Source organism: Danio aesculapii, chromosome 4, assembly GCF_903798145.1.
Source record: "Danio aesculapii chromosome 4, fDanAes4.1, whole genome shotgun sequence".
Lineage (NCBI taxonomy): Eukaryota > Metazoa > Chordata > Actinopteri > Cypriniformes > Danionidae > Danio > Danio aesculapii.
The window spans coordinates 51,229,309-51,243,403 of record NC_079438.1 but is presented as its reverse complement, the minus strand read 5'-3'; the positions used below and the strand labels follow the sequence as shown (position 1 = coordinate 51,243,403).

Sequence of the window (14,095 nt, the reverse complement as noted above, 5' to 3'; positions counted from 1 at the left end):
GATTTAAAAAAATAAATTTAAGTATTTTTGTTAAGTGTCTCTTTCTCTTTTTAAGTTTTAAATCTCTTTTATTGCTTTTTTTTTCAAATTCTGAATATATATTTTACAATTAAGATTTTTCATCATTAATATCAGTTTTATGTGCCTGTGTGTGTGTGTGTGTGTGTATGTCATTTATTTATTTTTTCATTAGTATAATATGTATTAATACACGTTTATTTATTTATTTTTATTATTTTATTTAAAATTTATTACATTTATTTTTATTTATTTTATTATTATTACTATTATTACTATTATTAGTATTATTTATTTATTTATTTATTTATTTATTTATTTATTTATTTATTTATTTATTTATTTTAGATTTTGGGTTGACACCTTGGAGTTTTTTTTAAATCTAAAAACTAAAATCTCACGATTTGATTATTATTATTTTTTTCACTTAATTCTAAGCTTATCTGTAACGTTGAATCGCTGAACAACGGAGTTGGGGAGCCACGTGCAGTTTATTAAACAGAGAATGGTCAGGCAGGCAACGGTCAAACACAGAAGCAAATGGGTACATGCAGGTAATCCAAAAGGCGAAGTAAAATAACAGATAAATGGTCTGTACAGGTGGCAAAGATTTGATGATGAGAAAACAAGGCAGATATCAAAACACAGAAACACTACAGCTGCATCCCAAATGGCACACTATACACTATTCACTTATGCACTATGTACTTATGCACTTACACACTCAACAGCATAGTATATTATTATACAATTTATATGTAGTATATACATTTTTTTGCTAGGCGGTAATTCAAACTGTTTCCCTGATGACGTTTGTCGGTTACCAAATTGGTGAAATAAATGACCAAACTACCAAATAATACCTGCCATGAGTATAACCGCATTCACCATCATGAGGCGCTATAATCACTCTTGCAGGGGAGATTTGCTTTCACAATCCAAAGTAAATAAAGTTATCCAAGATGAGCGCCCGATAGCTCCGCCCCTTCTGCTACGTGTGCAAAGCTGCGGTCGTTGAGTGTGTGAAGTGTCCATCATTTCACTCTTCATTTTACCGGTTGAATAAGTGCATCATCCGGGTAATTAAAGTGCACTTATTATTTTTTAGGGTTTTCATTGTGTACGCACTACTTACAGTATTTAAACTACAAAAATGGCATAGAATAGGGCATAAGTTTGCAATTTGGGACGCACCTTGTGTCATGTAGGCTGTGTAAATAGTCTGTGTAATGAGTCTTTGATCAGCTTCCAGCTGCGTGTGTGTAATCATTAGAGAACCGGAACAGGTGCGTGTAAGGTGCATAACTGGAAATGTGGTTCATAAAGTGACAGACCTGTAGTCCATGTGAAAGTGCGTGTTTTTACCAGCAATCTGCAAGCCTGGATCGCTGTTGATCATGACATTATCTCTCACAATTCTGCCTTTTCTCATATTTTAGAGTTTGCATCTCACAATTTTTCAAATCAAATAATTGACTTAATAAATTATACCTAATTAACTTAATAAATTAACTTTTTTTTTTAAGTGGATGTATTTGTTCTCTTCGAATTGTGAGCTTTTTAAAATATATTTTACATTTCCTTTGTTGTTTTTCTTCTCATAATTGCAAAAAAGCAAGTCCTCTCTCTTATTATATTTTGGTCAGAAATGATCTTCCATAAAGATGTCACCCTCTTCCATAACAGTGTTTAAGTGACTATCAGGTATTGAATAACCAAACAGCTGCTCCGGGAACGATGCTGACAACACTTGGTCATTTATCCACAGTTGATGATTCGCGGTAAAATGTTTTGGCCAGGACTCTCAATTACGCCGCTGATGAATCAAGGGCTCTAGATTAGTCATTTTAAACAGCAGCGGACGAGCGAAGCTTATCGAGACTCAGAGAGAAGGAAACCTGCTGTAAACTGAAGCCGGTTGAACATTTGTTGCTATAGAAACCAGAGAGACTGAAAGGATCATTGATGAAAGGAGACACAGATGTTGCCGAGTGCAAAAACTGCTAATGTGGCACACGAAACATTCAGCACATTTACTTTAGTAGTTATAGCGCTGATTGAAGTTTATTGGAGTTGAACGGACATTTCTCAGGCAGAGATTTACTGAAAATGAAAATAAAATAGCTGAGGAAGAAACTTCTTAAAGTAAAAGCAGGCAAATGAAGACAATCTTGTCATTTAATATATTATTATTATTATTATGCTACGTGGCATAGTTTATTAGAAAGATATGAGGATAAAAACAATGCAATCCACAAATATTTGAAATTTATTTTATTTATTTTAGTTTGTTTGATTTTCTTTGTGAAGATCTGAATTCCCTAATGGCATTATTTATTAGAATGGTATGAGGATCAAACAATGCAAATCACAAATGTTTTGTATTTATTTATTTATTTATTTATTTATTTATTTATTTATTTTGATTATTGTAAGTTTTGTTTGTTTTTGTGGAAATCCAAACTGTCCTCATGGCATTTGTATTATTTTATTTTATTTTTACTTCTGTCAGGCATCTTCTGAGACAGCCAATGAGCGAATGCAGAAATTTGGCGACAGTGGCATCTAGTGGCCACCTAGTTTATCGCATTTTCTGAATTACTTTTGAGCAACGCGCAGAAAGGACTTTGAGCTGAGAGTTTTTACACCCTTTTTTGGAACCTGAAATCATTATCAAACAGGAAAAGGTTAATAATGTGTAGCCACTAACATGATGTAATGCTTACTGTAATGTAACCTAATATAATGTTAAACAAACAAACTAAATAAATAAATGAACCAATAAATAAATGAACAAATGAACTAGTAAATAGTAAATAAAATAAATAAATAAATGAAAAAATAGATAAATGAACAAATAAATAAATAAATAAACCAATAAACAAATTAACATGCATTTTTTTAAAAGATTTTTTTTAGGGTTTTTTAACACTAAATAATAGTTGGGAGTAGAGGGGAAGGGTCGGCAAAGGACCATGGTGCTATATGTCAGTGCACTTAACCACTTGGCTATTGGCGCTGAAAACATACATACATAAATAAATAAATAAATAAATAAATAAATAAATAAATAAATAAATAAATAAATAAATAAACAGAAAAATAAATACATAAACGAATAAATAAACAAACGAATAAAGAAATGAACAAATAAATAAGCAAATGAATGAATGAATGAATAAATAAATAAATAAATAAATAAATAAATAAATAAATAAATGAACGAATAAATGAATGAATAAATAAATGAAAGAATAAATAAATAAACATAAATAAATAAATAAATAAACAAACTGAAAAATAAATACATGAACGAATAAATAAACAAACGAATAAAGAAATGAACAAATAAATGAGTAAATGAATGAATAAATAAATAAATAAATAAATAAATAAATAAACAAATAAATAAATAAACGAATAAATTGATGAATAAATAAATGAAAGAATAAATAAATAAACATAAATAAATAAATAAATAAATAAATAAATAAATAAATAAATAAATAAATAAATAAATAAATGAACGAATAAATAAATAAATGAACGAATAAATAAGTAAATGAACGAATAAATAAATAAATGAATGAATAAATAAGTAAATAAACAACAAATAAATAAATAAGTAAAATAGTTTAGAACTTTAGGGTCAATGTGATTATCAGACAGAAAAAATGCGTTTCAAATGGTTTTTGTTTTAATTGTAATTATTGTGCATTATTTTTAGAGTCTATCTTTAAAATGTTTGTTTCAAATACAATACAGTGCATTTTATTTTCAGGAGTTGTAAAAAACAGTATTTGTTTGAAATAAAATCATCTTGTGCAGGTGTTCACTATGCTCTGATCTTTGAGTTTAGCTCTGCGAAATGCAGCAGTGAATGATTAAAATAATGATTTGGAGAGAGATCAGTAGATCATTTCAGGTCTTTCATTGAAGCTTACAGTTGGACATCAGAGAACAGACAGAAATAAACGAACAGCCCTTATTCTTTTAATCTTGTGATATGAAATTCCACCTTTATCAAAGACTTACTGGAAATGTCCGTGAATTACCGATAATGAGGCAATGTCTCGGAATGTCTTTTAAATCCTTTTATAACTGTTTTAATGTCATTTAATGGGCTGCATGTAAAATTCAGAATACCAAAAATTCTGTGATACTGTCGGCCATTAAGTGAACTGCAGGTGATTCAGTTTATTTTTATTTTTCCTTTTTTATTAGAAGCACAATGAAGTTGAAAATACATTTACAGCGATAAATTGATTACTGTTATGAAGATGCCAAACAAACAAACAAAAATGTCAAAAAACAAACAATTGTTACTTTTTAAATTGTTTTGATTAGACACGCAATGAATTTGGAAATACCTTTGCAGCAATAAACTGATTACAATCATGAATATGACAAACAAACAAACAAACAAACAAACAAACAAACAAACACAACAACAACAAATCAAAGCAAAACAAACAAGCACCCTAAGTTCTTCAAATAAAATAGAGTTCACAGGCTTTCATGGACATTTTCTTTTTAATGCCGGAGTAACAGAGATGCAAGCTGTAAAAGCTCCACCCACTTCTGAAAATGGGCTGGGAGAAGCAACTCATTTGCATATTCTTTTTTTAAGAGATGCATAAAAAGGGCGTTTAAAAGGGCTTCAAAATGCCCATTTACAGGAATTATAAATGATCCCTGAGGTATTTTGTGCTGAAATTTTACAGAGGCATTCTGGAGACGCCTGAGATTGCTTCTTCAATGCGATTAAAATTCAATTTAATAAAATGACACTTTCTTTTCATAATTTATGAATAGTACATGTATCATAATGTCATAAAAAATCTCGAGCCTTAAGTTTTTCAGTTGAATCAATTAAACTTTTCCAGTTATCTCAACATGCATCAATCAAACTGACTAAAAATATTAAGTTAAACTTTGTATAACTTAAAAGATGAAGTTGAAGGGAACGAAATTAAAAGATGAAGTCGAAACCTGATTAAATTATTAAGATAAGTTAAAGCAAGGCTGACATGGTGGCTCTGTGGTTAGCACTGTTGCCTCACAGCAAGAAGGACGCTGGTTCGATTCCCAGCTGGATCAGTGGGCATTTCTGTAAGGAGTTTGCATGTTCTTCTCCTGTTCGCATAGGTTTCCTCCAGTTTCCCCCACAGTCCAAAGACATGCGCTATAGGTGAATTGAATAAACTAAATTGGCTGTAGTGTATGTGTGTGAATGAGCGTGTATGGATGTTTCCCAGTACTGGGTTGCAGCTGGAAGGGCATCAGCTGCGTAAAACATATGCTGGATAAGTTGTTGGTTCATTCCGCCATGGCGATCCCTGATGAATAAGGGACTAAGCCGAAGAAAAATGAGTGAATGAAGTTAAAGCAACATAAAATATTTGTTTTGTCTAGACTAGTTTGTCATTACATTTTTTTACACTGTAGATAATATTAATATTAAAATATAATATAGCTTTTGCAGGTTCAACAGCAGCATTTTTAATAGTTGCATTCCCTCAAGTGCTGTTCTGCTTCCATGCTATGTAGATTCATGCTGTTTTCCCCATGAGCTTTCATCAAATCTGAAGGATCTGGCTTCATATTTTGTGTCTGAATGCTGATTTTGAGGTCTTCAGTTGCTGGAGGCTGCGTCTTTGTGTTAGTGGACATTTCATTCACTCTATTTGTCCGCTGCTCAGTGCATTATCTTGTTCATAAGGGACTCAGCCACGCATAAACGTTTAAAGCAGCAGACTGAAACTCTCTCGGACTGACATCAGCGTGCTGAATTAGTCATTTGGTGCTGGAGAATCATTAGTCGGTGGTGTTTTATTATCAGCGGGGTATAATGTGGGGTGGATTGGATCCTCATCAGCTGACGTTTGGTGGTAGAGGTGGACGTTTTTGTCCTGCGGTTTCACCTCACGATCCTCGTCTTGTGTTTTCTCCACAGGATCTCCACCGGCGTTATGAGGGAGCTCCAGAATCAGCCAAAACCAAGGCCCTGCAGACTGTCATCGAAATGAAGGCAAGTGTATGTGTGTTTGTCTTGTGTGTATTGCAAGGAAATCACAAAGTATAGTAAAGTTTAGTATTTCTTATTATAACAAAATAATAATGGGATTGTTGTTTTAATGCTGTGCATGATGACAATATTGAGTGTGTCATTCACTTTTCAAAAAACACATTATAATGAGCCAATACTTTAAGTTATAGCAGTTAATAATACAAGATAAAACAAAAATACAATATAGAAACATATGAAATATGGAGTTTGGCTGTTTTTGTTAATTTGATAGAAAATACAACCCCAAATCAGAAAAAGTTGGGACCGTATGGAAAACTTCAATAAATAAAGTGATCTCTAAATTTACCTTGACTTGTATTTCATTACAGACAATGCAACAACACAATATTTCATGTGTTCCTCACGATTTAGATTTGTTTAATAAACATGTATTCCAATTTTGATTCTTGCGTCACATTTTAACACATTTGCATTTACCACTTTGTAATAATGCCATTCCTTTTCACAACACTTAAAAGACATTTAGGGACTAAAGACACCATGTGATGAAGTGTTTCATGTGTAATTTTGTCCCATTCTTCCTGCAAACAAATCTTACGGTGGACAACATTGTTTGGTGAAATTCATTAATTCATTAATTTTCAACCGCTTTTTCGGGTCCGGGTCGCAGAGGCAGCATTCTTAGGAGAGAACCCCAGACTTCCCTCTCCCCAGACATTTCCTCCAGCTCCTCCAGGGGAATCTCGAAGCGTTCCCAGGCCAGCCGAGAGACATAGTCCCTCCAGCATGTCCTGGATCTTCCCCGAGGCCGGCTCCTGTTGGGACATGCCTGGAACACCTCCCTAGGTAGGCATCCAGGAGGCATCCGAAACAGATGCCTGAGCCACCTCAGCTGACTTCTCTCTTAGTGGAGGAGCAGCGGCTCTACTCCGAGCTCCTCCTGGATCACAGAGCTCCTCACCCTATCTATTAGGGTGCGCCCTGCCACCCTGCAAAGGAGACTAATTTCGGCTGCTTGTATCCGAGATCTTGTCCTTTCGTTCATGACCCAAAGCTTATGACCGTAGGTGAGAGTAGGAACGTAGATTGCAAAATCGAGAGCTTTGCCTTTCGGCTCAGCTCCTTCTTTACCACAACGGACAGGTACATCGACTGCATTATTGCTGCCGCTGCACCGATCCGCCTGTCAATCTCACGCTCCATCCTTCCCTCACTCTTAAACAAAAAGATACTTGAACTCCTCCACCTGCAGTAAGGGCTTTCCTTCAACCTGGAGATGGCAAATCTGGAAATCATTTGCCTTTTCCATACTGTCCCAACCTTTTTTGATTTGGGGTTGTAGTTAAGTAATATCGACCAAACACCTGCACGCACATTATATGTTTTCCAAATGCAAGTATGTGATCACAATCACGAATGTTATATATATTTTATACAGTACGAAAAACAGTTCATATTTATTGAGATACATCTTTGACAACTTTATCTGCATTTTTTTTATTTTGACAATTAAAAAGTTGCAAATATAGCCAGAACAAATCATTTGTTCACCTCAGAGCAGACTAGTTATTTTTTAAGAAATTAATATTCAGCTTAAAGGGGTATTTAAAGGCTTAACTAGTTTCATTAAGTTAATTAGGCAAGTCATTGTACAATGATTGTTTTTTTTTCTGGAGACTATCGGAAAAAAAATGGCTAATAATATTGACCTTAAAATGGTGTGTAAAAACCTAAAAAATGCTTTTATTCTATCTGAAATAAAATAAATAAGCTTTCTCCAGAAGAAAATATTATAGGAAATACTGTGAAAAGTTTCTTACTATGTTACACATCATTTGGGAAATATTAAAAAAGGAGAAAAAAATTCCTGGTAGGGCCAATCATTTTGTCTTCAACTGTATGCTCTTACATACGCTCTTACATTAGATCTCCAGATGAATGAATTCATTATTTATTAGCAGCTGGCATACAGTAAATAGCGAATTTGCACCTTCCCTGTGTCTTCATTTGTTTTTTCCTCAAACGTGTGTTTATGATCTCTGCAGGACTCAAAGATTGGCTCTATGGAGCGCAGTCTGAGAGACCTGGAGGATGAGATTCAGATGCTGAAGTCTAACGGAGCTCTCAGCACAGAGGAGCGAGAGGAGGAGATGAAGCAGATGGAGGTTTATCGCAGTCACTCCAAGTTCATGAAGAATAAGGTAGAGTCTGCGGATCACGGGGGAACTTCTTATTATCCTATAAACTGCATATATGCATATCTTTATTATATATATATATATATATATATATATATATATATATATATATATATATATATATATATATATATATATATATAGATATATATAGATATATATATATAGATATATATAGATATATATATATAGATATATATATCTATATATATATATATATATATATATATATATATATATATATATATATATATAATATAATATAATATAAATTACCTGCACCTTAGCTTTAGCCTGTGTGTTGTTGAATACTTAAATACTAGTACAGTAGGTGTGTTGTGGTGTCGCTAACGTTTATGCTGAAGCTAGTGTTGTTACGTGTTGTGAATCAGAAATTGTGAAATCAGCATAAAATTGCTTACATTTTCATTTTAAAGCAGTTTTAATGTAAATTGAGGTGCAGTTTTGTAAATAAATTAACGAATACATAAATGAACAAATAAATACAAAACAAATAAATAAATGAACAAATAATGGTTTGATTATCCTTACTTTTTTATGTATCAAATTATTTTTTAATCATTTATTACTTTTATTTCTTTAGTTTAATTGAATTTTGATATCTTCATAATCATATATCTTAATTTTATTTGCTATGTTTATTTGTAAAATAAAATTTTATTTGATAAATAATTAGAAACATTTAACATTTTGATAATAATATTTTAAGTTTTCATATTAGTTTCAGAAATATTTGGAAAATATTTATATTTTGAAACAATTAGAAATATTTCACATGTATTGATTGATATTTTACATTTTTGTAGAATAGTTGAAATAAAATAATGATAATAATAATAATAATAATACTAATAATACTACTAATAATAATAATATAGTAATTATTATAGTTACTTATTGTCTATAATAATAATAATAAAAATAATAAAAATAATTATTATTTTAATAATAATAATAAAAATAAAAATAATAATAAAACAATAATAATAATAATAATAATAATAATAACAACAACAATAATAATAATAATAATAAATTTAAGCCAAATAATAATATAATATAAAAATAATGATAAAGATAATATAGTTATTATTAATATTATTATTATCATTATTTATTGTCAATAATAATAATAATAATAATAATAATAATAATAATAATAATAATAATAATAATAAGTTTTACTTTATTTTCTATAAATGAAAAAATAAACATTGTTTTTTTTTGGCCGGTAAGTTTTGTCAAGTCTCTGATCATTAATAGGTGTGTTAAAACAGCACTTTTGAGCCCCGACTACATCAATTATACCTACAGAATTTTTCTTTAGTAAACCCTCTGCTGACCTTTCCCAAAACCTCCTATTTAATGACATTTAATTGCAGCTAAGTGGCGAAATCATAACCGCATGGCCTGTGAGGTGATCGCCGATCGCCGATCGGTCTGATAACTCTGGCAACATGGGTTTAATTGGCCGCAGGGTGTGTGTGTGCATGCCAGCTGCTGGATGGTGATTGGTGGTTTTTGCAGTAATGCCAGCCTCTTCTGACAGGTAGAGAAGCTGAAGGACGAGCTGGCGCAGAGCCAAACACAGGGCGAGGAGCTGAAAAATGTGGTGTCTGAGCTCCAGCAAGAGGTCTCTGCCGTAAGACTTCCAGAGAAGCGGCTTAGAAACACAAGCGCAGCTCTGCTTTTCTGACCAGAGAGACAGTCTGGCCCACGCACAGCAGATATTTGGGCTCTGATTCACTTTAACCTCAGAGAAGTCCACCGACTGACTGACCTGCACTTTAGCTTAGGGCAGTTTTTCTTTTTTAGCATTATTTATTAGTTTTTTGTGTGGATGAAGTGCAGTGTATTAATGTCTCGTCTATGCAAGCCCTGAAAGGCGAGGTTGAAGGGCAAGGTTTGTTTATTTGGGTAATTTCATACATTATTCATGCCCTCTGCTGCAAGTCAAAGGGCAAAAAAAGATTATAGTGATTTTATTTGTTTTATACTGACCATATTTGTTGCACTCAACGTTCATTTATTCATTCATTCATTTTTATTTATTTATTATTCATCTCATCCATCCATCCATCCTTTCTTCCTTCCATCCATCCATCCATCCATCATTCCTTTATCTTTCTTTCATTCTTTCTTCCTTCCTTCCATCCGTCTGTCCGTCCTTCCTTCCTTCCTTCCTTCCATCCTTCCATCATTCCCTCCTTCCTTTATCTTTTTCTTCCATCCATTCATCAATCCTTGCTTCCTTCCTTCTTTCCTTTTTCATTCATTCTTTCTTTCATCTATCTATTCATCCATCCATCCATCCATCCATCCATCATTCATTCCTTCATTTATCTTTCTTTCTTCCATCCATCCTTCCATCTTGTCCTCCTTCATTCATTTTTTTTCATCCATCCATCCATCCATCCATCCATCCAAAAAAGATGCAAGAAATATAATTTAAATTAATAAGTTTGCCTCTTGCCGTTCATGGATTCTCTCATCTAACACCAGAATAAAATTGATATATTTATATATATATATTGATATATATATTTCTATTTTTAATTGTACTCTTAGTCATTTTATAAAAACTAACTTTCTCTTTCTTCTCATTTTCAAGTTAAGAGTTCACTGAAAAAGTGACTTAAAGTTGAATAAAATTTTTTATAGTTTATTTTTGCATGCATTACATAACACCTATACTATACTACACTACACTGTACTATACTACACTACACTATGCTATACTATACTACACTACACTTCACTACACTATACTATACTACACTTCACTACACTATACTATACTATACTATACTATACTATACTATACTATACTATACTATACTATACTATACTATACTATACTATACTATACTGTTCCAGTACTATATCAGCTTAAACCCAACAAAATATCCCACTTGAGAATGAAGACATGAGAAATGTGCTCTTAGCCAAACAATCCTCACAAGTAGACAGTATGATCCATGTGGGTGAAGGGAGTAAACGCTGGAAAAGCTCAGGGGTGCTGACGGAAACTGATCAAAAATTACCTTTCATGTCACCTTATCAGTGTCGGCCTGAGGTCAGAATAGCAGGAGTGGTGGGTGTGAAGTCTCTGATCAGGAAAGCAGAGTCGCCCAATGCTGTGCCAAAAAGTCGAACGCCGTTCTAGACTCCCACAATGCTTTTCAATCTCTCGTTCTTTTCCTTTCTCTCTTGTTTGTAGCGCTGTTTGGAGTAGAGCACTAATGTCCAGGAGGCTTGAGTCTTTCTCATTTTCTATCTGAACGAATCTCTTCTGCATCTGCGCACGCCTCTTTTCTTAACTAGGTTGACTGGCAGCCAGTAGAGATGCAGCTTTAGGCCGTGCTAACCTGCTATTGCTGCCCCAGTGCATGCTGGGAATGCATCAAGACTGTGAGAATTGTAACAAATGAACACTTGTTTGTCTGTTTTGAAGTGAATTAACTGTTTGCTGTCTGAAAATGTGTTTATGTGAATAGTTAAGGAGTTTTAATGTGCCCTTTTGAACCTTTTTGATACTTTAGTTTTGTTTTTCTCTTCACAGGAATTGCTGCTAGGTTATTTGTCTGTCTGAGGTGTCTAATTGCAATAGCAATAGCAATCTAAATGATTGCTGCTTGTTGTGTTTTATGTAGTCGTAATATTGTTTATATAATAATTTATGTAATAATTATTTTTAATAATTAATTATTTATGTAATGATAATAATAATAACAATAATAATAATTTTTTAATAATAATATTAAGAATAATTTATTATTATTATTATTATTATTATTATTATTATTATTAGTTAAATGTGGTTAAATATGAATAGAATTAATAATAATAATAATAATAATAATTATTATTATTATTATTATTATTATTATTATTATTATTATTAATATTATTATTATTATATGTGTAATAATAAGAAGAATAATAACAATTATTACTATTATCATTATTATTATTACTTCTATTTGCTTAAATATGAATATAATAATAATAATAATAATAATAATAATAATAATTATTATTATTATTATTATTATTATTATTATTATTATTAATATTATTATTAATATTATTCGTACTATTTGGTTAAATATGAATTTAATTAATTATAAAAATGCACTTAATGCTATAAATTATCTTTTCTTTTATTGATTGTTTAGTTTTTACATAATAATTAATTTTAATTTTAAAATTATAAATATTTTGTATTTTTTAATGTATTGTTTTAATGTTTTTTGGCTGAAATGAGTAATTAAAAATTATATAAAGTTATATAAAAATGCTTGTGCAATTGAGATCTTGGCTAAATAGACAAATCAATTAATTTTTCCAGCTTAATTTGTCTTATATATTTTACAACTCAAACATTATCATGTATAAACAAATCAAATAAACTGACCTGCAGAGAGCAGTACATATACAGTATATATATCACGTATAGTTATGAAACAGCTGCAGTCTTTTCAGTCATGCAATATTGTTATTGCTGTGTTAATCTATTGAAAATACACAGAGAGTATAGACATTGACATCCACAGTAGCCATCAAATAGATTTAATCCCCTTTTAATTTGTAACTTGATGCATAAAGTGAAGATTGCATCAATTTTACATCAGTAAGTGACATTAAACTTTTGAATTATTTAAAAAAAATTTTTAAAGTTGTCTATTCAGTATCACAGGATATACTGAACAGACCGTTTCATATAGTACAAAAAGATTACATGCTGTCATTCAAAAGCTGTGTTCAAATCTCTCAAAGATGTTTAAATAGAAGAGTTTTCTGGAGTTTTAAGAGCCACTGTTTCTGTTGCACAGATTGACCAGGTAAAGCAGGATCTGTCCAGGAAGGATTCTGAACTCTTGGGCCTGCAGACTAAACTGGAGACTCTGACCAATCAGTTTTCAGACAGCAAACAGCACATCGATGTCCTCAAGGAGTCTCTCACTGCCAAAGAACAGCGTGCCGCCATCCTGCAGACTGAGGTACAAGTTTTGTTATAGATGAAATCAACTTTATTTATTTTTCAACTAATTCGGAATACAATTTTCAAGAATAAAAGAAGATGGATAATTATGCCAAGATTTAGTATTATTTTTGATCTACCCATTTTACTGAAACTTCTAGGATGATTGAAAGTCACTTCCTCAGCTCTGATTTAGGACAATGGCCACTGTCATAGAAATCAGGAACCAGAGATTTTAGTGACTTTCTAAAAACAAAAACTGCATACAAATTTGTCTGAGATCATTATTAAAGTTTCTGTTTATTAAATGTATTTATTTTATTTTGGTTCTAGCTATACTGTTATGTAATTTTCTTTTTAATTGGAGTCATTGCAATGAATTGATCAAATCAGTTTACAAAATAGATTGATTTAAATTTATTATTATTTAAACAAATTTGAATGATTTTTAGATTTTTATGTTGCCAAAATATTACTGTAGATGACAAATATATCAGAAGATTACTGTTTAATTAATTAATGAATATATGATTATTTATCACTTTATTTTGTCACTTTTGTAATGTATAAAATATTGTGCTTAAATGTATTTTGACAAAAAGGGGCAACAATTGTAGTTTTTGTAAAATAAAAATTATATTTTTATCAAATTAGTTATATTTTATTGAATGAAAGCTCCTTGCTCTTGTAATTAAACACTAAAGTTCCTTAGTAAATAAAAAAAGAAGTAAAAATGTAAAAATATGTAAATACAATAAAAAAAGAATGTAAAAAAAGTGGAAATAAATGAAGAAAGAAAATGGAAAGAAGGATATAAATTTCACCATAAATAACTGCCAATAT

The 14,095-nt window shown here is 31.2% G+C and overlaps 1 protein-coding gene across 4 annotated transcripts in view; it reads left to right on the top strand.

The window, feature by feature from the left end:
* The window catches only part of erc1b (ELKS/RAB6-interacting/CAST family member 1b), a 321,625-nt gene that overhangs the window by 47,355 nt on the left and 260,175 nt on the right, over positions 1-14,095 (top strand). For 2 of the 4 annotated variants that reach the window (XM_056456006.1, XM_056456005.1), the window contains exons 4-7: positions 5,975-6,049; positions 8,095-8,250; positions 9,818-9,901; positions 13,104-13,271. In XM_056456006.1, the coding sequence (XP_056311981.1) occupies positions 5,975-6,049; positions 8,095-8,250; positions 9,818-9,901; positions 13,104-13,271 (483 nt within the window). The remainder of the gene's footprint in view (positions 1-5,974; positions 6,050-8,094; positions 8,251-9,817; positions 9,902-13,103; positions 13,272-14,095) is intronic. The other 2 variants (XM_056456008.1, XM_056456007.1) reach the window with 1 other exon arrangement.